Source organism: Corvus cornix, chromosome 2 (genome assembly GCF_000738735.6).
Source record: "Corvus cornix cornix isolate S_Up_H32 chromosome 2, ASM73873v5, whole genome shotgun sequence".
Taxonomy (NCBI): Eukaryota; Metazoa; Chordata; class Aves; order Passeriformes; family Corvidae; genus Corvus; species Corvus cornix.
In genome coordinates, this window is record NC_046333.1 from 136,250,229 (window position 1) to 136,278,041 (window position 27,813).

A 27,813-nucleotide genomic window follows, 5' to 3' on the forward strand; every position below is an offset into this window, starting at 1 on the left:
CCCACTGCTGCTCACGAGAACAGCATTGGTGCTACAGATCTAACTTCACACTGCCATCCTGACATGTCCACTGGCACTCCTCACCAATCTGTCATTGACCAGCAACACCTTCTGTGCAAATTCTCTCCAGAATTTTTTGGTAATTGAACCCCCTGGCTGCTACGATTGCACTGGCTACAACAGTCTCAAAAGGTCATATGCTCTACTATACCGCGTAAGTATAGTTCAAGCAACAACATATTAATGAAGTCCTGCTATTTTAACAATGTTAAAAACATGAATTACCTTTCTTAATGCATTGAATTAACTACACATTTAATAAATGCTCAATTTGTTTAAAAGCTTTTCTTTATCTTGTTTTTACTGAAGGTGAATGGAAGGGGAAACTACAATGTTTGGCTCTCCCAGGAGAAAGAGGGTGAACCTAAACAAGTGAAGTAGCCAGCCAAAGTTGAAGTGAGCTGTAATTTCTAATCTCTGAGTGGTTTCTCCTCCTAAAATGATAAAGGTTACTACGGCCACAGACTAAGTTGGAAGGTTCAAGATAGGCTTGATCCATTAATCAGTCCAACCACCGAAGTGACAGGTTTCATCTTACTCTTTAAATACAATTCTGGTTTTTGCTCATGAAAAATATCTCTTGTTGGAGCAGTTCAGTTCAAAGTCATTAATTATTAAAAAATTATTGGAAAACTAACAAAGCGTAGCTCATCTCTTGGGTGTTCTTCTACAGAAGAGATTCAACACTTTCCAATTTCATGTCCAAAAGGACTGCATTCTTATACTTCAGTGTTCAAGGTGGAAATCATATCCAGCAGGAAACTCTACATTGATTTCTAGAGACAAGCATTCTCAAATTTCATAATTCACTGTTACGAGAAAAACAGTCTAGAACCACTTAGCAAATTCTAGGCACACATACTGCTTAAAGATAGAAAAGAAAATTTGTCTTGAAATCCAAAATTTCCATCATTTTAGAGCCACTGCACTTGGCTGTGGTATTTATTGTGTTACATTTGGCACTAATAATGCTCGGCTTTTAAAATCAAGACAACATTTTCCATAAAAATGCCTTCTATAGCTTCTCTAACAAAAATGGGAAAGTGTTCCAGTAATAAAATGCTAAACAGGTTTTGTATCTATAAAGACAATAATAGGGAAGAAATTATTTCAGTTTATGTAATTCAAGCCCTTTAACTCCCATAAGGATTTTAACATAGCCAAAAATTGTATTATTTTTAGCTGAGATAATACTATCTGAGAAATGGAGTCTGTAAGCATACGTAAGAATATCTAAGATCAAGCAGGAAGAAACATATTCTATTTTTAAGGATGTTTATTTCAACTCAGCTTTGATCCACAAAATGTCTGTGTGCCCACAATGTGCAAATGAAGATCATCAAACCAAGAAAAAAAGAGAAGTGATTTATAAATACACCAGTTAGCAGTTACACTAACATAAAAACATACAATACAGAAATCATCAGAGGGTAACCAGGACCAGTCCATAAATGCAACTGCTTCATTATTCTCACAGGCGGAGACTGTCAAAGGCATGAGGGTGAGATAAATATCAAGTGCTCAACACATGCCAGTATAGGTTGCACACAACTTGCATTTACGCTTTTCAAAATCAATCCTGTAATTCAGGGGAAAAGGCCACTTTCCATAAGCGGTAAAACCAAAAAAATATTACATTGAATTCACCCTTCACCTTCTGCAATTAGCTGTTCTCCTTTTCTTTTTTCTTTTCTTTTCTTTTTTCTTTTCTTTTCTTTTTTTCTTTTCTTTTCTTTCCTTTTCTTTTCTTTTCTTTTTCTTTTCTTTTCTTTTCTTTTCTCTTTTCTTTTCTTTTTTCTTTTCTTTTCTTGAAAGTAAAGAATACTGCCAATACAGACTACTTTGCCTGTCTCATAAGCGCAGTACAGGCTAATACAGATAAATTAATCTATTTCCTAAACCTACAAATATATTCATAAACATTTTTTCATGTGGAAGTATTTACAGTCGAGTTTTGAAAGGTTTCACGTAGAGAAGTTGTTGAATTCACAAATGTGTCATGAAAATTAAGGCCAAGATTCTAAATTACTTTACGGAATGGATACATAAACCATATACTGTCTCATTCAATTTATCAAAACTTAACCACCTGGTACAGATTAGGCAGCACTCTGCAATATTACACAGCACTTGAGAAGAATACTATATCCAGGGAGCCCACGCAGGGAATGGGAAGAAAGAGATGGGATAGTTTGGGACAGGTCCAAGCATGGCCATAAGTGCTCTTCATCCAGCCCAGACTGCCACTGCGTGACCTCATGTGAGTCTCAAGACTGTGTGATGTGGAAACCAGCACATGCTTTCTCACAGCTCGGTGTTGCCAATGACATGGCACAGCATTAGAGGAAAGGTGCCACACATTTAACAGACACTTGATTATTGCAGGAAACAAAGAAAAGCTATTTCTCACTTCAGGTTCTTATGTCAGGTGACCTGATTCTGGCTAGACTATGACAAAAACATTCCCTCTCTAAACAGGAATTAGAGGTAACAGCAATGATTAATAATCCATATGGGTAATACTCCACATATGAGCATATGGAAAAATCGATACGAGTCAGCACAACTGCCAGACAGAGGTGAAATAATGTGAGATACCAGAGCACTCGAGGATTTTAACAGTTGTGCTTCTAGGCACAAACATGCAAACAGGGAATCTTGCTGCACATTAGCAGGTTGTAAATTTCCAAATAAAATGCTTCACTAAAAGTGAAAGGTTGTTTGTTTGTTTTTAATAGTGCATCTGTTTTATTAAATTAGCAACACTTACATATTAAAGCATGTCTGATGTGAGGTGTCTGGTCACCTGAAATTTGTGTGGGAACAAAAAGTATGACAAGAAGCCCACCCATACGTTAGTGTTTATACTGACTTCTACCTACATGTTAAATTCATTCTTAATCCTTTTTATTTTCATATAGTGGGAATTTGTTTCTTAAAACTAGGACTATCTGATTGAATCATATATTTTTTCCTAAATTAACCTTCTAATTAAACCAATAATAATAACAAAAATACAAAATAGGTCAATTCATCAACTATTTAATCTGCTGAATGTTATATATCTCAGAATGAGCTGGGACCTTCTTTAGGAAAGAGGTTTTATGATAATCTTGAGACATCTGTGAAAATAAAACTCTGTTCCACAACATATCGCCTTAAAAACTGAGCATGAATTATGGCCTTCCTACAAAAGTGAGTGTAAGGGTTCAAAAAATAACTCACTTGAACATCTGTTCATATCTGGCGTTCGAAGTCCATAGTACCCCGATGGGCAGGAATGCAAGCATTCACCGTACTGCCTCATCCCTTCTCTTCGCAGGAAGAAGAATAACTTGTGTTGGCATCTGATGCACCCGTTATCCTTTGAACAAGATAAGCAACCTTTGCAAATTGGATTTGGTCCATAGTTAGCTGCAAAATAAGAAGATAAATTACACTTCAAGATCATTTGAAAAGCATTTTGGCTGGAGGTCCTCTATCCTCTAAAGTGTTACTCATCTTTTGCATGACTACAAAAAGTTTCAAAAGGAGGGTTCTGAAAGTACACTCACTTTCAGACATCTATCTACACTGGCACTGAATAAAAAAAAATGCAATCTCTACATTTTAATTATATGTAGGGCAATTTAATGATTTTACACACATTTAAAACACAGGCACAGGGAAGCAGAGACCAAGCTTTATAAAGTTCACAGTATAAAGTTAAATAAAAATGCAATGCTGGATTCTAGTTTGAAACTGGGGACATAAGCACAAATCAGCAACAAACTATAAGAACTTCAGCACCCTGATGTACACACATGGAATGATATGCCCATGGAAATCAAGCAACACCACTGACACAATTTCTGATTTGTGAAGTGAGCAATATTCAGAGTACAGAAATCTCTGCAGAACACGTACAGCACTAGTAATGTGTGCTGTCCCCTAGCTCTCAGGGTCCTAGAACAGCTGTCTTCTTGCAGACTCTTCTTGATCTGAGTATCAAGACAAATTTTTCCAAGAAGAGTAGCAGTTCTAAGTTCTAAGAGCCTTTTTCTACAAAGTTTTACCCCAAATGGGCTGAAAACCATATGCACAGACATTACCAAAGGAGCATTTAGTGTAGATTACCATTTTGGGTCACCAAGTGCTGTGCATTCAAGTCTACGCTCTGATTTTGTTGGATTATTTTCTTTTTTTCTTTTAAATTACTTGGCTGATAACTGTAACACAAACTTCAGCCACATCACTCTTTGCTCTTATGAGCTTTTATTTTCCTGCCTTTCTGCAGAGCTGCAGAACACTCCTTTGTTCCCATGGGCTGTCTAGTTCTTCTTGCCGGGTCAGCACTGCAGGTTAGCAGAGGGAGGATGGCTCAAGATATTCCTGAAATCAGCATAACTTAACAGGTCTGTTTAAAATATTAAATTGGCTACAGGTCTTCACAGAAATTTGCCAGTTCAAACCTGATTTACTGTAAACGAAAAAAAAAATATTATGCAACAAAGGAAAGTGTCTTTGTGATCTCAAGAGGTTTTTAATAGAGGCCACCCAGAGAGCAGCTCACTAAAAGGGCCTATGTTTAATTGTTATATTTTTAAATATTTAAAAGTATTCACACCCTAATGTAGTGATCTGGTACTTTTACCCTGTATGGCTGGATAATTGAGGTTGTTCAACTGATGACTTCACCACCAGAGTCAGGAAAAAAACAAGGAAAAGCCCACCACCCTCTGGAACCAGTAGCTGATAAGCTTTACTCTCACCTTCACACATCTGCACACCACATTCCAATTCCTTCTCTGCTCCCATCCCCCATACAGGACTCACTAAGTTCAGCATGACAGCATTCAACTCCGATCTTGTACAAATAATCCTAGTGGGTGGCAGGCAGGACAAGAAGTGAAGCAATATGGTGTGAAACAGCTCAGTCAGTGGGACACTTTCTGAGTGTTGGAGTCCTCTGCTACCAGTCTCACTAGGTGAGATCCTTGTTGATGGGAAAAGCATCCTTACCCTTTGTGGTATATGTATGATTCTTCAGCACACTGTTAACCCTTTTGTAATGAGACACCCTAACAGACCAACTGCCTTACACTCCTAACACTGTCCCCATCTCCTGTTGCCCAAAAGACTTGAGATACAACTTTTCCTACAGTTCATCTTGTAACTATTTTCATTCACAACCCACTTCTTCAAAGACATACCAGAAGAGAAACAAACAAATGATGAGCTAGGCATGAATGCATCCCTCATCTCACTGTTGGCAGGGACTGCCTTACTGTAACCACATCAAATAGTATGTGACCATGTACTCCAAAGCAATTGTCGTTTAACACATGGTGGGCAATCCTGTAGACTTCTGACTTCTCTTTTAGTCTCCTGGGATCTCACCCTCAGGAAATCTTTACCTCCAGCTTATTCAAGGTTCCTCAGAGAAGCCTTTATCAAAAGAGTTAAAAGGAACAAAGCAAAAGCAAGGATGCAAGATGCCTGAACTTATTCACCACTTAGAGTGGTTTTGCAGTTCAAAACAGCTGAAATCATGTATATGTTTTTGACTTAGGGCCAAGGCAATTGCTGAACAGCATGAATATAGCTAAGGGCTACTATATATATATATGTATATATACACACACATATATATGGATATATATGGGTACAGATAAAGGCTATACATATGGATATAGCGAAAGGGAACAAAACAGCAGGCCTGCTGGCAACAGACAGGGTAAACCTGCCTCAAAGGGAGAAAAAGATCTTTGCACAGGAGTTAGCAGGGCTCACTGAAAAAGCTTTAAAGATATTTGAAGGGAGAAAAGGATAAAACAAGGCTCACTAAAGTCTGGGAGCAGTACACCTGTGTCTGAGGGACAGGGTACTAGCAAGGTCTGTCAGTCTGCCATCTCAGTGGAGGCAGGGGTGTTTTGGTTCTCTAGAGCTTAGTGATGGTGAGGATAGGGTTGAGTGTGAGTAAGAATCAGGGGGAAGGCCAACAAGGCAGGTATCATGGTGGGAGTCTGTGACAGACCTCCCAGCCAGGATAAAGAGGCAGACGAAATATTCTGTAAGTAGCTGGTGATGGTTTTAACTTACATATTTTTCAAATTCTGTACTGCCTAGTGTGTAACTCTGAAGTTTCTTGTAGCGTTTTTACTTCTGCTCTCTCATGCTACGTAGACATAACAAAGCCTCTCCAGGCCTGCTCTCCAAAGACACTCAGACCGTCCTAGGCCCAAAAAGTATAAACCAAAAGCCTCTAAAGGGAGGGGCAAGCTTGGGGAAATTACATCATTAACTGAAGCTTTAATTGAAGAATTAACCCTGATATGCAAATGAACCAAACTTATAAAAGTGTGAAGAACTCGTGGCCTGTTGTCCATCTTGGGGTCCATCTTGGTAATAGCCCCTGGCTCCCCAGGGGGTACCTTTGAAGGCCTTTCAAATAAATACTTACTTTTATTCCTTTACTCCTGTCTAGTCTCTGTTTCTGGGAGGCCTCACTGTGAGACATCTAACAATCACTCACCCTCAAGACCAGTCTTTTTCTGGTACCCAGCCCCCTGAACTGGAAGAGAGGGACAGAGAGCAGAATGAAGCCTTCACAATCCAAGGGGAAATGGTCAGCAACACCACTTAGGCCCCTCCAATTTTATGTGGATGAAATTCACACAAGGATACTGAGGGAGCTGGTGGAAAATCATTTGCTGATCAACCAGGGAGGTCCCAGCTGACTGGAGGTTGGCCAATGTAACACCCATCTACAAGATGAGTCAGAAAGACGATAAGGGAACTACAGGCCATCAGTCTTACCTCAGTGCTGGGGAAGGTCATAGAGCAAATCATCTTAAGTGTCATCATGCAGCACATACAGGACAACCATCTTATCAGGACCAGCCAGCATGGTATGAAAGGCAGGTCCTGCCTGACTGACCTCATCTACCTCTATGACAAAGTGATCCACATAATAGATGAAGGAAAGACTGCAGATGTTGTCTACATGGACTTCAGTAAAGCCTTAGACACCATTTCCCACAGCTTTGTCTGGGAGAAACTGGCTGCTCATGGCTTGGATGGGTGTACTCTTCATTCAGTAAAAAACCATGCCGGATGACCGGGCTTAGACAGTGGGGGTAAACAGAGCTGGCAGCTGGTCACTCATGGTGCTCTCCAGGGCAGAGTCCTGGCACCAGTGCTGTTTAATGTCTTTATCAATGATCTGGATGAGGGGATTGAGGGTACCCTCAGTTAGTTTGCAGATGACATAAATTGGGCAGGACTGTCGATCTGCTGGAGAGTAGGAAAGCTCTGCAGAGGGATCTGGACAGGCTGGATCTGTGGACCAAGGCTGACAGTATAAGGTTCAGTAAGGTCAAATGCTGGGTTCTGCACCTGGGTCACAACAACCCCATGCAATACTAAAGGCTGGGGAAAGAGTGGCTGGAAAGCTGCCCAGTGGCTGAACATGAGCCAGCATGTGCCCAGGTGGCCAAGAAGGCTAATGACATCCTTGCCTGTGTCACAAATAGTGTGGCCAACAGGATCAGGGCAGTGATTGTCCCTCTGTAATGGGCACTGGTGAGGCTGCACCTCAAAACCTGCGCTGGATTTTAGGCCCCTTATTACAAGAAAGACATTGAGGTGCTGGAGCAAGTCCAGAGAAGGGCTACATTGCTGGTGAGGGGTCTGGAGCACAAGTCCTATGAGGAGCTGCTAAGGGAGCTGGGGTTGTTTAGCCTGGAGAAAAGAAGACTCAGGGGGCACACCATTTTCTACAACTACCTGAAAGAAAGTCCTTGCAAGGTGGAGTTCAGTCTTTTCTCCCAAGTAACAAGCAAGAGGATGAGAGAAAATGGCCTCAAGCTGTGCCAGGAGAGGTTTAGATTGGGTATTAGGAAAACTTTTTCCATGGAAAGGGTTGCCAAGCCTTTAAAAGGGCTCCTCAGGGAAGTGTTTGAATCACCATCCCTGGAGTTATTCAAAAGATGTGTAGATGTGGTGATTAGGGACAGGGTTTAGTGGTGGATTTGGCAGTGCTGGGTTAATGGCTGTACTCAATGATCTTAAAGGTCTTTTCCAACTTAAACAATTCTATGATCTTGCAGAGCAAAAATTAGGCTCTGGAGCAGATACATATCAGGTGTCCATGTAGGTTTCTTGGCCATCTTCTCTCGTGGATCTCCATGAAAATTCTGATTTCTTGGCCACAAAATGTGTCTAAATTGGACCTATTGTCCAACTTTCCTTTATTACTGCCACATGTTACTCTTCCCAAGCACCTTTTCTGTCTGTTTCTGGTAAGATGCCTTTATTGATAACCCTTTCTTTCTGCAGGCAAATTTAATTATGCTGACTCCTCTGGACTTCAGCTTCATAGAAAAGGAGATAAAAGCATTAAATGATCTTCACTTATCCTATCCTATTATTTGTTCAGGAAATGGATGGCACATCTTCCACAGTTTAAGGCCAACTCAAGATATATGAAAGTGTTCAGTAATATAGTAATTCTGTAAACTGTATAGGTTTCCCACACTGTGACATCTGGCCCCTCCTCCTTCTTCATCTCCTGAGCAGCCTTAATAAATTATTTTCTTATTTCTACACCTGTAATTTTTTATCCTCTAATAGGAATGTTGTGAGATTCACAACTTGTAAACTATGAAATCCTCAGATATAAGGTATATTGTATTTATTGTTACTTAAATGAACAATTATTTAACTCACACATTGAATTTGGACAGCAGTGTTCAAAATCATCATTTAATTAATGGTTACATATTGATGAATTTCCCTGTTGGTCTCCTAGCTCTTTTCTTTCTTAGCACATTAAGAAATTAAAAATCACTGAAGAATTATGATGGTATCTTAGGTTACAGTGTAAGATGTAACCAAAAGTATGTATTCTACCACCATCTGCATAAGCTGTTAAAGCCAGGTGGGGCAATGTTCTTTGTCTCTTCCATGACACATCCCTGATAACTCCCTGCAGGGGATATCTTCTGCTCATGGGCCATCAAGCCTCACTGCATGACTCATAGAATTACATCATTCCATTGTGAGATGCTCTGCCCAGCGGGAGGAACCAAGCATTCCATCCTGGATACAATCTGAGGTTTGGAACACCACACTTAGCCCTTACCTACTGCATTCCCAGCGGACAAGAGCTACATAACCACCACTGGACGTTCAGAGGAAGACCAGACCCTTCTACAGGATCACTGCTTCAACAGAACCACATCTATCCTTTCAACAGGACTGCAGCCTCCACTTAATTAGACTGCTACCACCACCCTGACCAACAGGGTGTCAGGTTGTATCCTGACTCTGTCAGTTAAAGCCAGTGTTTCTGTATTATTGACTTTATCTTAATTTTCCTATTAAATTTTAATTCAGACTTGGAATCCCTCACTGGTTTGCTTTCAAACTAGTACAAATGGTAAGGGGAAAATAGTATGATTTGTATGTTGTATTACAGAGAGCAAACTTTGTGAAAGAATCTGAAAACTTCCCATTGTGCTGCTTAGCCATCAAACTGAATAATTTCTGGGTAATCTGCATACAGTAAGTTACTGTAAAGTGTGTATCACTGAATTGGTATTCTTCCACATTGTTGTTGCCTATTTTACTTTCAGAGCTTCATGGGAAGCTCTGAATTCTGCAACCTTTCCGCTACTTCAATTTGTCCCAGAGCCAGGGAAAATCGTGATATCATCTACTAACAAATTACTTGGACAATGAATATATATGTTAACAAATCAAATACCATAGCACTGGTTTTGGTGTCACATAAGGATGCCATCTTGAAGATACCTACTTAACTGTGCCTCTTTTGCCCCTGTATACATAGGCCATAATTAAATCCCACAAAATCCTCCCTGCCTCGAATTCTCCCCTTCCCATCTTGGTTTCTTAACATAGCAAATCGAATGTATTGTTATCACATACAGCTTTTCCAGTTCGCATATAACTGCTCTTTGAAGAGGAAGTGAACGCCTCCGCCTTCAACAGAAACATCTATACACTTCCTTTTAAATTTCTTCATAACTTTTTATTTTCCCTCTATATTAGACTACAAGAAAAAATAACAAGCTTATGAAATATGTTCTATTACATTCCAGATTACTGACTGCATCACATGCAATGTAAAACATCATGCTGTTCATCCTTATTTCAACCCTGCCTGGAACACCCTCCTCATCTCCGTGTGCCATGCAGGCAGGTCTCCTCCAGCCAAATCCCTCATGGAGACTTGCTCCTTCCACAAGGCCCACAAATGTTAACCAGTGTCAGAGTGCTGCTGTCGTCACATCATAAAACTGAAAATGCACACATGCTCTAAGTTAGCACCATCCTCCGGCTCCCAAAGCACATGATTGCCCTGGTTATCTATTAAGACTGTAATAGTTATATTAAGACTCCTCCTTGCAGCAGGAGTAACGTTTTGTACAGCCACATAAGTAGGATCACAGGTGTGAACACTGCATATAAACACAAGCACACACCTTAATACAGGTAACACATTTTCTATTTGTTCTACTTCTACAACTATAGTCCAGAGCATCTCTATAGTTAAAGAAAAAGCATTTACAGACTTGATTCTCCATGTAGTGCCTTTCTTTTAAATCTGGTATTAACTTTGCCAAGTTTGGAAAGGTTACTTGAGAATACAGACTAGTACCCAAACACTGAATGAAATACTTCTGAACCCTAAGGGTGTTCAAAGTTTCATGGTTTGAATCCATATCAAGTAAAATCAAATGTCAGCTAATTACTTTAACTCTTGTCTAGATCAAATGTATTTAAGCCACATTGCTGAAGCAGTTTTAAGTGAGTTGTTATGACTATTTGAAATCACAAGAGAATCAACAGTACAAAATTAGTCTAGCCTGTTCCCCACAAGAATACAAGTTGTTCTGTAAGTAAGAGAACTTAGAGCATCTGATTTTCTGTTATCTTACTGTCCTGCAGCCCATACCACAACTGTTTCAAATTTGTGTCTTTCTTGTATACCCATTTGTTGGGTGCCAGAAAGCTCTTTTGAACCTGGTGCTTCAGCTCACCACAAGAGCCTGGTATTTTTATGCTTCCGTAAAAACCAGGCTGAAATAGACAAATGAATCAAAAACCAGTTGGAGAAAGAGGAGATCCTGGCAGAGAAACAAGCAGTAGAAAAGTCATTCCCTAGACAACATTTCTTTAGAGAACAAGGCTAACATGCTCACTATGTCCCTAACATCACTTGCTATCTGGTCACTGGGTCACTCTTTGGCAGTCTTTGGTCTTTTGAGCTCTCTGAAGTCAGAAACTGGGCTTGCTGATGCACTGGCCATCTTAATGACACTCTCACCCTAACTGGGATTACAGCCACAGCACTGCTGGCAACTGGATTTTAGTACAGATCTAGCAGAAATGTCTCCAAGACACAACTGTAAACATGAGATGTGCAGACAGGACTCACAGGAGGTGAGGAACTAAAAGACCACTACAAGCTGCACTTTTTGCAAAATAGTAGAATTCATAATCCTGAATTCAATTAATGCTATGAAGATATCCCATACCTATCTCAATAAAATACACTCATGCTTGGCATATGTCTTCAGGGCATCAAGGAATGGAACAAAAAATACAGCTTTATAGATAAACCAACACTACGCAGTATACCAAGGTACTAAGACTCTAACACTGCAAGTTCACTACAGTGGAAAAACATCTGATGGGCTATGAACAGAAGCTGGCCAAGAAAAATACCTATTTTTCATGAGAACTTTGTAAAAGCAAAGGTAAGTTTTAGGCAGAAAACTTCAATTAAAAAAAAAAAAAGAGACGAGTTTGTTTCTAGTAATTATCTTTAAGAGAATTTAAAAATTCAAGGTCAAAGGGGATTTTTATGAACAATTAGGCCAATGACCTGTACAAATAAGCCACAGAACTTCTGCTTTACTGAAACATATCATTTAAGAAACCATTCAATCTTAATTTTTAAATTGTCAGTGGTAAGGAAACCACCACAACCTTTGTTAAGATATCATAGGGGCTAATCACTCACACTGTTGAAAATATGCAGTGGAATTTTGAACTTCAAGGATGAACCACTGGACCTTTTTATATCTTTGCCTGCCAGTTTGTTAACAGTTTTTCAACATTTTTTTCCCAAACTTGACCTCTGATCAGGTCAAGTCCTAGCCTTCTCATGGGTAAGATAAACAGAGCAAGATTCCAGAATGTCTCACCACAAGGCAAAATGTCCAGTCCTTTGATCAGTCTCTTACAATTTTATCAACAGGCTTATGGACACTAAAATAAAGCTCAGCATTGGAAAAGCAATTGTACCAATTCCAAATAAAGAAGTGATATAACTTCTCTACTTTTCCTAGATTTTACTCTCCTGTAACATTCCTGTGTTAGGTAAATTTCTTTGACCACAAAGATACTATTTCTCAAGTACCATGTTGCTCTGGGTAGGAAGCAGCCATTTTTTTGTTATACAGGAGATCCTTCTCAGGGCACTGGGCCTTCACTACTCAGGATCATTTTCTCTGAAGCTGTCCACAACTGAGAAAACCCACGTTCCCCACTCTTCCTCTGAAGACAGGTTAACTGTAGGGTGGCATTTCACTTCAATGAGTTTAGTATAAATCTCATCAAATTTTGCCTGGTTATTATCCCTTCACTTCCTTTGGAGGTCTTCATTATATTTTCAATATCATAATTTTATGCTTAAACTACTCTCATGCTTAAACTTAGCAGCTCATTTCATTATCTCATTACTGACATAATGTCCTTGTGGTTATTCTAGTGTAGTCCTCCAAAAGATTTGTCTTCATTCCATCTATACTCAAAAGACAGTGGCCTTTTATTCCACTTCCAAATCAAAACATTTCACTGTTGCTACACAGCTATCCAGCTGAATACTTTCAGGATTTTCTGTATGGTTTTCCCCACCACCATGACATGGAGAATCACTGTGAGGATCAGTTTGATATTACTCTCCTTCAGCACCCTGGCAAGCCTTGAGAAATCATTTACATGTTGAGATACTTTGCAATATTTAGTGAGTCTAGGCATTAGCACCACTGCATACTGACTACAAAGTTCAGAAGTCTACCAATAAAATGGCGTGTGTTGGTTTCAGGATGCTTGGCTACTTAGATGTTTTGAGAACATTACTGATTTTCTTTCCAGCTGAGATGAACTGCTACTGACAGAGATATCTCAGCCATGTTTCATTTGACCATCTGGAGCTTTTAAAGGTCTCTTTCACAGTTCACTTTCTGTATACCTACTGTCATCTGGAAACATTTAACTCCTCTTGGCTTCTTCTGTCCACTGTTCACAGTCTACCAATCCTCATTTGCCTTAACTCCACTGAATGCTGCTTCCTTCTTCTACCTGTGATGTGAATTCTCCTCCACAATTTCTCTCTGTGTAGCTTCTAGACATTTCCTCTTCCCCTGAAAATTGAGCAGTCTGGTTGCTCAGACCTCTTGCATTTCCCCAGTGTTCCCCACTGATGGTACTTGTCTTTCCAGTACGGAAATCCAGAGCTGTCACCAACTTACATTTTATCCATGGGAAGTTCATTCTGTCTACAGGATGGAAAAAAAATACAGACCATTTGTTGCAGGTCACAAATACCACCCCATCACTGCCTTCCTAAAAAAAACAACTACAGAAATAGACAGAGAGAGGAAAGTGTCATACTCCCTGTTGCAATGTCCTAGGAAATATTAGCTTTTATTGGTATTTTCTGTTCACAGATTGACCAGTTTTATTCTAGGTCTTCCAGCTGTGACTAATTCAACACACACACTCAAAACACTGGTGGTAAAAGTTCCAAGCATCACAACACAGAGTGTACTCAGAGACAAAAAAAAAGTAAAATAAAATAAACTAAAAAAATCATCCTCCATTGTGTTCATGCAAACAGGACAGATACAGAGCCTGTTCAGAAAAAAAAAACCCAACAACCAAGCCTTACCAACCAACTGGTTCACAAATACCACTCACACGTCTTTTATTTTGAAGCCTAGTTCCCCACTCACTCCCCACCAAGTACTCCTATTCGGTATTCAAAAGCCTTACATTATGCACATTCACATGTATGTTGCCAATTCCATTTCCGAGTTTTAATTTATAAGCCAATCCATTTCAGATATAGTAGGAAATTGCATTACTCCAACAAATGAACCAGCCACTTCTTTTAATCAACTAAAGTTGTTTTTTAAAGTGGCTGCTTCAGTTGTCATCACACTAAGAAGAGTCCTTCTGAGTTGATAGATTGACGCTTTTTTATAAACCCTACAGTCTAACAATACTGAAATATAGACAATACCTGCCCATTGCTGTACTATTTGCACAGCTCTAGGCAGTTTTGTTTACTCCAAATCTCCAAAGACTTTTTCTTATCTGGCATCTTTGGTCTCTGTAAAAATATTCATGATATAAGCTTTGCATAAACTCTCACTGGGTTCTAGGATATTTTTTAAGTCCCAGACAATGTGATGAAATGTCAGTAGCTTCATGTATAGTAACCTCAAGAAACTCCAAACATAAAACTCAAGGGGACTTTTAACATGCAATACTTTTGAAGGATAACTTGTCTCCCAAATGCTTTTATTTAGATTTTACATTAATAACACTTTCTCCTTTTTACGTCTATAAAATAAAATGTAGAAATCCCCCAAAACCACTCCTTAAAAAGATGCTGCTGTTCTTCCTCAAATCCCAGCAATTCAGACAGGGAGGAAGAGCACCACAATCATTGGTTTTGGCAACAGCACAGATTATTTACATCTGATGATGACTGCACAAATCAAGTGATGGGACAGAGGCCAGATGCCCAGTATGCTCTCCCCCTCAGATTTACCCTAATGTTCAGCTCTCTCTGAAATGCCTTTCATGCAGTGACAGGGTTCTTTTGCCTTAGTGGAAAGATGGCTGGGGGTAAAATCAGAAGAAACTGAGAAGTTACATTCACATCCTTACAGAAGTTGTAATGGTATGAAAATTACAGAGTAAAACACAGCTGCTGCTCCCTGGATGGAATGCTCCACAATGACTCCCCATACACATGATCTGCAACCAGGAGGGATGGAACAGAGAGTGGAGCAGAGTGGAGACACTGCAGCCAGGCTCAGTAGAAATCCTTGCAGGGAGGGGAACTCGATGGTACTTTGCAGCTGATAAGGTGCACAGCACCTGTCAGCCAGGGGAGATAGGAGAAGATGTCCAGCTGCTGAGTCAGCAAGTGTGGCGAAACTGCTCTCCTCGGATGAACTTGGTTCATTATAACCTAATTATAATACTAACTTCCATCCAAAGTTATCCAACTCCAATATATGACCACCCCTCACTATGTGCTCTATATTTTTTTACTGTATTTTTAAACGCAAAGCAAGATAATTTTACACCACTCTGTAAAAAAGGTATATCTGACTAGAGCCACTCAAGTTCCACCTAAACATAAAGAAATAGTAAGCTGAGAATGAGGAAAAGTTAGGGAAGACTCCATTGTAACTGCTGGGACCAGTCAATGGGCTGAACCTGTTTTCTCCCCCAATGGGATGCCTGTTGGGTAAGAACCATACTCTATTCAGGCTGAATACTTTTATTGGGGAATAGAGATATTGCTTTGAATAAATTTTTGCAGTCAGATCACTGGCAATCCTCAAACCGTAACCAGTTACAATTTTATATAAATAAAGAGTATTATTCCATAAACTGTTAGTGTGAATCCTTCATGGGCACAAGCAGTCACCGGCAGCAGGTAACACACTCAAATAAAGTGGGAAGACCCACTGAGGGGTCTCCTTTGTGCTTTTGGTGTGTGTCCCTGCCTAAGTCAGTCAGACAAACCTCTGACCCAGAAGGACTGTTCAATGAAGGGTCCCTGTAATGGGACAATGACAGACTGGTCAGACACAAGGGTCTTGGCTTTCCTGGGATGCTGACAGACAAATGAAATACTAAGGGTTGAGGAAATCTCCCCTTTTCACAGGACAGTGGCCCAGCAGGCTGGTTTCAATGAAGGAGCAGCTATGGCTCCCTTCCACCAGGCCACCATGCAGTCACTCACCAGTCTCAGTTCTGCTGCAGACAGTGTGTCTCGCCAGGAGAGTGTTGACTGAAGAGCCTGGCTGCTCAGACAGGGAGCCTGCAGGAGCTGACCTTAACCATCTACAGCAGAAATTGTGGGTTTTCAAAACCAATTGCTGTGTCCTCCCAAACAGGTTTTTGAAAAATCACATTCCTCAGCTGAGGCTTTATCTCTTTTTCACTTACATCTACTATGTCTTACCCATATATGAGGCACAGGAGCTCTTTCTAGGCTTTGTATGTGGGAAGAGATATGCAGGGAAGATGGTACATGAAAATCACCATGTTCCCCAGCTTATTTCAAGTGGGCATTTTATTTACCTTCCATTGAAAATAAATTTCATTGGGAAGCATGAGCAGATGCTCAAACAGAGGCTGGTAGTTACATTTCTAATACAGAAAAATAGTCCTGCTTCTTCTAGAAGCAAGAAGAAGTCTGCAAGTCTAGAAGCTAGACTTACTATACCTCTTTTTATATAGTGCTGGTGGGAAAGCTGCAAAGGGGAACAAAACTTAAAACAACAAACACTCCTTTACTCTTTCCTCATAACATCATGCTGGTGGGGAGGCCTGGCCAGTAGAGTCCACAAGGCAGTGGTTTTTTTTACCTCTCAGGTGGTTAAAAGTCACTTGGACACCACTCTCAGACTTTTCCATATCAGATTTTCATACTATAGTCATTCAGAAATGCATAGGCTGTCACAGCCTACTCCTTAATTACAAAATTGCACAGAAATGCATTTCTCCCATGTATGTATTCTGTACCACTATCTGATAGCACATTGAATAGCAGATTTCATCCAGCATATTGCTGCTGCAAATCAACATCTGGGACACAAATCCTATTGGAACAAAGTCCCAGACATTTTAAAAAAGTCATTTTTTTCCAAGCCTTTTAATATCTAGAATATTTCAGCTAGCTGCTGTGAATAAGATTCATCTTTAGTATGCAGGTGAATAAACAGAGATTTAATTTTTCCCCTTTGATGGTGGGTTTACTTTGTCTTCCATTCTAAGTCATAATTTTTTCAAGCACTGAGAACTGCAGGGATCCAACATAGAGGCATTCCAACAAAAACACAGTTCCAAATCCAGATCCACCCAAACCACTGAAGACAAAACAATATTGGCAGCACTGAAGCTATAGACATGAAGATCCAGAACACTCTGCTTAAGACCCAAAGTACAATGATATACAAAAAGACTTTATGCATGATGGGAGATACTTCACTTTACCTTTTCATATTTTTACTGAACAATTCCTAAAAAAGGTGGAAAAGACTGAGGAATAGAGAAAAAAAATGTAGTTAGAGAATGAGTTTATGCAAAGTCTTTCTTTTCACTTCCTGGAAGATGAAATGAAACATACTTTAAAAGTCATAGATATCAAGTGTGGACTCTGAAGCTAAACAACCCATACAGAAATTCCAGCAGAAATAAACAGAGGAAAAGACTAAGTAGTTACTTTCCTTGCTATATTAGCTATCACTAAAGTAATGACTACACCTTAACTATTGATACTGTCACATTTTACTGTTCAACAGAACTGGCACATAAAGGAAATGACAAAGGAAACAAATAAATGCTTGATTGCAGTTGTAAATCTGTAACAGTGAAGAAAATGCCTTATTTCTCCAGATTATATAGCAGTGAACACACTGCTTAGTGTTTCATAAATAGCAAACATCTGAAATAGTGAACAGCATGTAAATGGAGGTTTTGCTTTTTTTATTTTAAAGAACACTATTAAATGGAAAGGTACAGAAAGTGGTAGCCTCTAGGAACGAAGAAATTCAAGGTTTAGATAGCTGTGAATAGTCTGGAAGATTTAATGTCCTTAGATATAAGTAGCTAAGTAGGAAACTTTAAAATGCATGTAAGGTTGTATTCACAATATCAGAAGTTTTGCAGAAGAAATGTTGCACAGGTTTTACATTGAGCAAAGCTAGCTCTGACCTAAGCTTCAGTGGGGGCCTCTACAAGTAGATCTGCTAGATGACCAAGCCTGATGGAGGCAACCTGGGTTTCAGGTTAGGCATCATCATCAGGTTGAGAATGACACGTGGACCACACAGAAGTAAAATTGCTCCTCACAGTACTGTGGAGGACTAAGCCAGTAGTTTCCTGGTAGATATGGTTTGTCTGAAGGGAAACTGAGTTGGGTACTGTGTAGTCACAGCACTGCCTTTCCTCAGTACAGCAGCTGGCAGAGAGTGGGTAATGATTATGTTTGCACTAGAAAACTGATAGCACTTAAGGTTCCAGATTGGCTTCTTGGGCTGAATGCATTACAACTCAAGCTGAATTTTTGTCAAAACTTTCTTGAAGCACCATGCAGAGAGGAAATACTGTCTTATCCTTGCCCAGGAAGGAAATTCAAAGCTACATGGATGCTGTGGTTACTCCAAGAGTTACTCAGTTTCATAAGTCCAGGACTCCAAGTGGTATCACAACACTCCTGAACAGTTAAACGAAGGCACAGCCATTTCAAGCCCCAACCAGATAAAGGCCAACTAACGTGGTCTGGCATCACACCTGACCTTGCTTTGAGCAGGAGATTGCTAAGGCAAGTCAAAATCCTGCCAGAGAGGTCACTTCCAGGTTGATTCACCCTGCGGTCCTATGACCTGCATGTGAAGTATCAGATTTCACTTCTTGCCTGTAGAAGGAGGCAGCTTGAGCTACATGATGTGCAACACACTTTGATGGAGGAGGAATAGATAACAAAGCACATGGGGATATGCAAAGTTTTCTGGATGTCCAGGTATATTCCTTCACACAGGAGTTCCCATGGAGGGAGACAACAAGTATCAATGAATGAAACAAAAGCATTTTTGGAAATGTGCTGTAACTGCAAATAAGGTAACAAAAAGAATATCTTCACAGCTGGAAGTACCCTTTCCCACACAAAGTGAGTCATCTTAAGAGACAAAAATTGCTCACCAGAGGAAAAGACCTATAGGTAGCAATGCAACTCAGCTCAAATGAGATGAGATACAGGAAAGAACAAGACAATATCCCCTACTGGCCAATAACCAGCTAACAATTTCCCCCAGAGATACCTCTTGAAAAGGGCAGAGACACATTAGTTATAAATCACACACAATTTCATACTTCAGGGCCCAGCCAATACCCTTAAAAGGTTACTAACTTTAACATGAAACCAACAGATATCGTTTCCCAAGAATGAAGGAAACTTACTTTTCTACCTCTGAATGATCATAGACTGACCATAACGAGGGGCAAATAATATGCTAGATCAAAACTCGTGTCTAATTTATATATGTCTCCAACATACTCAGAGTCAAGCTAGTTATCAGATTACATACAGAATGGAATTTTCTTCCATCAAATCAGCTTAGACTTGCAGCATTTGGCATGGCTGGGACTATATGGGCAATTTTCATCCAGTTAATTCTCACTTTTCCAAGGACCAGAAGTGTTTTGGGGCTGCTTGCTCACTGCTGTAGTCTGTGTGACACATAGTTTAGTAACCTCTGAATTGGAGTGCTTTGTGCCAGTTTGAATCTTTAGTCTGCATACATCTGAGTAAAAGGTAACAATACTTGTCAATGCATGTTAATAACAGTCCTTCCTGGTCGTAATAAAACAAATTATGATTTGCTAATTAAATCACTTTTTATTCCCTTTTATTAAAAAGGCTGTACCTCTGAGAGGAGGAATGAACTAATTAGGGAGCCCTCAGTTTAGGATAAGACACACCTAAGTTCAATCAATAATTTGGGCACAGCTGTTTTTACGACTTGGGTAAATAACTTTAGCCTTTCTTACTCTTTCCTTTCTTACTCTTTCCTCTCTTAAAAGTGAGATAATAGAATTTCACTATCTCTGACAGTGGCTTAAAGTAAGAAGTTACATGGGCTTATATTTTATTTTAAAAAGAGGAGGGGAGAGAGAGAAGAGTTCAATCTATTAAAAACAGAACAATTTCATTTCTGGAGCATTTCATAAAAGAGAAATGAATCCTCCAAAGTTCTCTATCAGTTCTCAAAACATTTCATCTTGGAAACCATCAGATGTAAAAATTACATAAGACACTGAAAAAAACAGCTATTGAAAAATGCTGAAAAATTTTCAAATGAGGCACTGCAAACCTGGCAGCTAAACATATATTCAAACAGGGTTTCATTTTCAACATTGCTGTACATGAACGGACTCCAATCATTTTGGCTAAGACAGTAGAAGCCAGGAATGCTCCAGTTGTAAGTGTCCAGTACAGTTTTCTGAATGATAAATGTTTGTTGGCAGTTTTCCAGAAAGAAAGGATGGTGTAGTACAGCCTTGGTGCAACTATGGTCTTTAAGTCAACTTGCTAAGTCATACCACGATTATAACTCCCATTATGAGACATTTTGACTCAAAGTAATTAAATGGAAGAAAGAAAAATTCTCTTCCCACTAAAAGCAGATGATACGTGTTTTCTGTAAAGATAGGCAAAAACTCTTTCTCAAGAAAGCCTGTGGAGAACCCAAATAACATCATTTGAGTAAAGAAAATCCTACCCACACTGTTATTTAACTAGAGAAGCCTAAAAATTAATAGTACTAAACATGCTCTCCTATTTGTCCAAATTCCCATATTAAGACCTAAAAAAAAAAAAAAAATTAACATTCTTCATCCACAAAACTGCGTAATAAAAAAAGCCTTCATGTGGGTAGGTCTCAGCTTTAAAATAAGAAGTCAAAATGACCGAGAACAAATTTACTTCACTGCATGTGAAATGAAATCTCGTGTCCTGGGAAGGAGAGTGCACTGAAATGACCCCTAAAAAACCTGTTTTCTTCACAGTTATTTCATAGGAAGAAAGCAATATATTTAAATTCATTTCTCACTTTGTAGCTCAGACTTAGTTGCGTTTTTTTGTTTCTAAGATTTTTGGGGGTATTTGTAACACATAAAGCTGCAGCTGAGAATCACAGGGACATTTTCATCTCTACCACCAGAGGCATATTTTCAGGAAGTCATAACACTTTTTTGGCCTCTGAAAAAACATCATTAAACACATTTCTATTAAAATGTATATTTGAACACTTTACTTAAAATGAAACCTCAAGATACATAATCTCTATGGTATTGGGGTTTTTGTTTGTTTGCTTTTATTGTTTTCCTGACATTGTGAAGCATACAGAAAACAGGCTATCCTAACCTGAAGTATATTTTTTTAAAATTGAATAAATTATGCAGTTAGAATATTCTTCAAAGAACAGTTCCTCTCCAAAACGTGACTGCTAAACCAACAAAGTGCTGTTCCACAGCTGAGTCGCAAGACTTTCCAGAATAGTTTGCTCAAGTTATGAGCATGTGTGTGCATCTATGTACATGCACACATATACACATGCATTTATACTCCCTGCCAAAACCAGCCCTACAAAACAACTAATTAAACAATGTCATAAAAACTGCTTGTATTCCCTCAACGGTTTTGTACTCCCTATGCTTTTTATTAAACTACTTAAAAAACACGGCCTTCATAATCAAAAGATTAAAGTCAAAGCAGAATTTAGGTTGCAATTTTATTCATTATTCTTTAAATCTACAAGATTTTTTTGTCACAATGCTGACTTTGCAAAGCCAACAAGACAAACAACCAACTTTTAACACTATGGAGCTAGAATGACAGAGAATGAATGCAAGACAGTCCCAAAGAAGATCTTATCTTGTAAAAGACTTTTTGTAGTTACAAGGTAATATTATCTATTTTTTTAATTTGAAATATAAGCATCATGCCTCAACATAGCACTATTCACTGTTACCTAAACACACATTTTCAGCAGCTAATATTACAATCACTAAGATATAGCATAACCCTAAACATGAGGCAACTCCTAATTTTTCTTATGCCTAGTAAGTAACATCACTGTCTCCTTACAGGCAGGGTCATGGGACAAGACTCACTGAGATCAAGCATCTGACATCATCTCCACAAAGGGAGAAGGCTGGCAGCATCAAGCCCTGTACAAACAGCAACTGCCAGTGCCACCACATGGAGCTGTGAACTCCGGAGTCTGCACCTCTGCCTCCACACTGGGCATTACAGCCAGCCAGTGGTGACAAGCTCGTGATTACAGTCAACCCTTTACCTGCCTCCAGCAACTACCTCTTTCCACCTGAGTAGGAGCATTGGCCCATGTGATTCTGACTCTGAATCTGGAGCAAATTAGCAAATCCAAGTTAACTTTGGTGCTTTTTTCATTTAAAAAAAAACTTATCTTAGAGCTGCCTGAACATAAAATGAAACAGGTAAGTATCTGATCACGATAAAAGATAAAGTAGATGATTTAGAATTACCATGGCAAATGCAGGAGAGATAATCATGTGTGATTATCAGAGTCAAATATTTCACTGCAGCCAGAGGAGAAAATTGGATCTTGAAAAAAGCTTCCCCTCTCTGCAAGCTTTCTGTAGGGACTGTTTGATGATGCAGTGCAGTCAGGTCAGAGTAGGATTCTGGCCAAAATATATCAAATCTCCTGCAAAGAGGGAATGAAAGGGGAGAGGGAATAGGGATATATATATATACACACACATATATATAAATAATGGCACCTTACTATGCCCATTCTCTCCTCCTCCTCTCCTCATATACACATATCACCATTCCCCACGGGGCTATTAAACTCAGTGTATAGCCCCTTAAAATTACTATAACCATCTGATTTTTATAACTTCCCACTCCAGGCTTTCATTAACCCCAGACTCACTTGATGCCAAGTCTTCCTTCCTGGAGCACCAAGGCTATGTGTGGAGTCCAGCTGGCGAGTCAGGGAGACGTTGTAAATTGGAAGAATGTGCTGGAGCTACTTAAAGTTGTGGTGAACCAAAGGAAAAGGACCAATTGCACAAAAGATTTAGGAAATGGATAGAAGGTGTTAAAATATCTATCAAGTGCTTAATTTGTGAAATGACGTCCAGAGCACAAGAAAACCTATCACTAAAGACAAACCAAAATCATTCACCCAGACCTGATTCTGCACAGTGACCCATAAAAGCAGACCCCAAACAGCCACCATATACCAATCACCATGAATTTCCTGACTTTTAGAAATGCAGCACCGACAGAAAACAGAAGATCTCCCAACCTTGTTGATGTGCCTCTTATTTCAAAGCTGCCAGACTTTAATTGCTTTCCAGCAACAACCCATGCCTTCGCTGGGAACATATTTTTATAGCCAGTTATAGCTCCCTATCTCCAAATGGAAACACTGACAGGTTTCTAATTCCAAAAATATTATCAGGAACCGTAACAACATGAGTCTGATTTAAAACATAACCTGTGACCTCAAAAGTCATTCTTAACACCGTGTTTTAACATTTTGTGTGCTTTTCCAGGGTTGGTTAAATGTAAAAATTAGAAACTGAAAAAGAATCCCAGGTGCCAAAAGAACAGTTTTCCCTCACTCTCCACTATGGTTCTCATTGAACAGCTGCTTCCTTCATCTCCAAAGCTGGAGAGAAAAACATAATTGTGGCATATACCTGCACAAAAACATGCTTAGTTCTGCTTTGTCACAAGCACTGTAAAACACATTAATTTTACTTTAGATTTCAAAAATTGTTCATATATGAAAAAACAGACAGAAGGACACATGAACAATTTCACAGAACCACAGAACCATTTGGGTTGGAAGGGACTTTTAAAGGTCATGTAATTCCAACCCCCTGCAATAATCAGGGACATCTTCAACTAGAGCAGGTTGCTCAGAGCCCTATTCAATCTGACCCTGAATGTTTCCAGGGCATCCACCACCTCTCTCAGCAACCTGTTCCAGTATTTCACCACCCTCATTATAAAAAACTTCTTCCTTATATCTAGTCTGAGTCTACTCTCTTTTAGTTTAAAACCATCATCCCTTGTCCTATCACAAACATGCTTCTTATGTTGGGGGCCCCAGAGCTGGATGCAGCACTCTGGGTGGGATGTCAGCAGAGTGGAGTAGAGGGGCAGAAACCCCTTCCTTGCTGGCCACACTGCTATGGATGCAGCCCAGGACATCTTTGGCTTTCTGGGCTGCCAGTGCACATTGCTGGGTCATGTCCAGCCTTTCATCCACGGCACCCCCAAGTCCTTCTCGGCAGGGCTGCTCTCAATCTGTTCATGCCCCAGCCTGGATTAATACTGGGGGTTTGCCCCAACCCACGTGCAGCACCAGCAGTTGGCCTTGTTGAACCTCATGAGGTTCCCATGGGTCCATGACTCAATCTTGTGCAGGTCCATATGGATGGCACCCCTTCCCTCAGGCATGTCATCCACCCCTTACCACTGACATCCATTGGGACATTAAGTTGTGGACCACACATGCTCTTCACAGCACTGCAGCAGTTTATCTACAGACAGCTCTAACTAGATTCTGAAAAAGTTGCCTCAAAACCAAACTATCTCACATGCAAAATTATCTGATTATGCAAACTCACACAAAATGTTCTGATTACACTAACTCACTCACAAAATAAACTTTAATGCTAGAGACATGAACTCTGCCCCACTAAAATTCAAATAAAATCACCAAAAATGCTTGACTCTGCAAACAACTGATCTGCCAATTCAATAACAATTGTGCAACAGAGAATTGATTAGAAGAATTATATAAAGAAGAAGAGAGTTTTATATGTCATACTATCCGTCTACACCACTAGTTTGATGACTTTCTAAATAAAGTTTTTTAGGTATTCTGTTCCCTAACTACATAACTCTTTATCTAAATCTACCTAATACTTCAAAATCCTATGATATAAAAACAGTCATTTCTATTTGCAGGGATGTTGAGAAAATATTATTCCGCTTTACAGAAGACCTTCCTGTTTCAAAATCAGTCTTCATTCCAGTGCAGAATAACATAGGAATAAATAATTCAAAGATAAGCCTAGTTCTGGTGCTGCCCATCTGACAAGAGTATTTCATTGTACCAGGAGCAGGAACACAGGCACTTGGGAACTGGCATCACAGGGCATCCCAGGTACTCACACCCTTCCAGAATATTTAAGGCTAAGGGGAAGCCCACATGGCTCAGCACCAGGACACACCAGTCTGCTCTCCCCACTGTGCCTGGGAAGTCAGTGGAGAAAGCAGCCAAAATCCTGACAGCCCTGGAATGCCGTGGTAAAGTGAGAGCTTCAGCGCACAGGAGCTGCCGCAATCACCACTCCAAGCTCCAGCCTCCACAGCATCTTTCCCGACTAAAAAATACTGCCCCAGGGAAGCCCATCAGACTAAGAGGGATTCATATGCCAGTGGTTTCTGCAGTGATTCCAAGACGGTCTAGACTTAGTTGCATGTAATGACCTGCTGACTGACAATACTTAAGTACACCCACATTTATTTGTCAACTAACAGCCTTCCAGCTATTGTGCTCAGTAGTAGCCGTGTCTCCCTGACTCTCTGGAAGCAGACAGGCTACAGTAGAGTGCAAATACATACACAGTGCATATTTCAAAACCAGCTTACTTCTTAACCACTCCATTAAATTTTATTTTGTTCTACACCCCTCTTGCTCAGTAGATGATAAAAGATATAGAATTAAGGAAATCTGACTTACAATCAGAAGAAATTATAACTATTACTAGATAAGTCACCTTAGAGCTGAAACAGCACATTGGGAAACACAAATTAAGAAGTCACTTAGGATATATTTTACTGCTGAACTTACTGGTGTAAGACTAGAGAACATGTATTTATTAATACATGGTCTACACAGAAGTTCAAATACAACTACCATCTCCTTCTAAAAGCTGTCTGAATTCTCTGTTTTCCTTAAGAAAAAAATGCCATAATTACAGCTTCCTCCAACTGTAACACTCTTAGCTCTTAAATCCTTAGTTTTACTGCCAGTAATTAAAAAGTGTATGGTTTCTGTCCAACCAATGGAATTGTTTTAAAATACAAGAACTTTGTCAAGAAAATTAAGTACTTTGGCATTGCCAAATTACCATTTTACTCTCCCCCTCACCTGCCCCCACTCTATGTCGCTGAACTAATTCTGGAACATAACACCTATCATGCTTGCCTTTGTCCCAGACAAATGAACTTGAAATCATAACTTATCATTTATGATGCCTTTTTGAAAAACTTTTGGCTACTGAATCCCAGTCAGATTCCTTTGTACAAGAGACCACTTGAGCAAACATGGCTTTAGACACCAGGAAAACAATTTGTATCAAGAATCAGAGTAATATACCAAAATGTTCTGCGAAAGTAAGTGCACTTTCAGTATATAAGTGATAAAATATGTGACTAAAACTTGTGGGCAGTGTTTTGATTGCAGGCTAGAAACAATATATAGTTAAAAAACCTTGTTAAGTAGAGGACTGGGCACACATAACACAGAAAACATACCTTAGCAATCTTCTGTTTATGTTAGTCAACTAAATGACTTATGCTTTGCATTCAAAAATCATTAAAAAACATACAAACAGTGCATGGCAAAGCAATTCTGGATGTAGACTCTGCAATGTTATATCACTTATAAAACAAAATCCTTGAACTAGAAACTGCATTACAGCCACTGATACCTCAGGAAGCTGTGGTTTGCTGCTTGGAACGCTTCATTCATGTATTATTTTTAGGAATGTAGACATCTAAATAAAATTTTGTAGGGACATAAGGTTATCTAAGGGTGAAACTTAGTTTGTCATATTCAAAAACATGAGAGAAAAGGAATAGAGAACAATAAGTGTTTACTGGGACAGTCTTTTTGAAGAATGTGGTGTTTAGGAGAGAAAGAAAAGCTTGTCATAATTCTCTCAGTCTAAGTTGTGCTCTTAGAAACCTGCACCACCACAAGGCTCAGAAGGAGTTTCAGATAGAGAGACTGTAGTTTCAATACCACTTCTTTTCAAGAATGGATTTCTTCCCCATAAATAGCTGGTTGAGAAGCAAGAAATGCCTTGGCTGGTAATGAGCAGGCTGAAGAGTTTTTCTGGGTTTATTCAGCTGATTGCATCAAGCTTTTCATTTCTACTTAAAAATGAGGGTGATCTTTCTCCTAGCTTTGTTCCTACTGATGGCACAGGTACTGCTAGAGTCTGCTGCAGAGACAAACACCTCTAAGGCCTTCAACTGGCCCATCAGAACCCTCTTTGTTGTACCAGCATCAGCTTATACTTTTCCTCATAAAGGAAAGTTCCAGACAAATGCTGTCTTACCAGGTCTCCCTGCAATCCCTGTACAACCACCTAGTAAAGCATGGATCTCTGTGGAACAACCTGCATTCTCCAATTAAGTGCAGAGAGAATTAGGATTATCTCAGTTAGGAAGGAAGACGCTCAAGCATTTACATGTCCAAGTACCCAATTAAATGGGTTCTGTAGCAGAGAAGCAGGTCACATCAACTTTTTACCCCAGAGGGCCATAAGCTTGACTGATCTGAGGGCACATGGGAACATCAAGGGCATTCAGAAGGAGTTTCAACAAGTCTGTAGGGAGATGGGCATGCAACAATTTTACAGGAGGAGAACACGTATAGGGGAAGTATAGAAAAAAAAAAATTTAAAAATGAAAATTACTCCATCACATTCATACCATTTTCCTGCTATTCCACCTTGAATATATTACAAGCAACCTTACTCCAGGCCAGGATGCATTTGACTTGAGATCTTTACTTCAGATCTTTACTGTATGAGATGTGTATTAACAAAGGAGAAGCAGAAGTTCAGTAA

General features: G+C 39.6%; 1 protein-coding gene across 2 annotated transcripts in view; it reads right to left on the reverse strand.

The window, feature by feature from the left end:
• The window catches only part of RSPO2 (R-spondin 2), a 113,568-nt gene that overhangs the window by 53,480 nt on the left and 32,275 nt on the right, over window positions 1–27,813 (reverse strand). For both annotated transcript variants that reach the window (XM_039549967.1, XM_039549966.1), the window contains one exon: window positions 3,286–3,474. In XM_039549967.1, coding sequence (XP_039405901.1) covers window positions 3,286–3,474 — 189 coding nt within the window. The remainder of the gene's footprint in view (window positions 1–3,285; window positions 3,475–27,813) is intronic.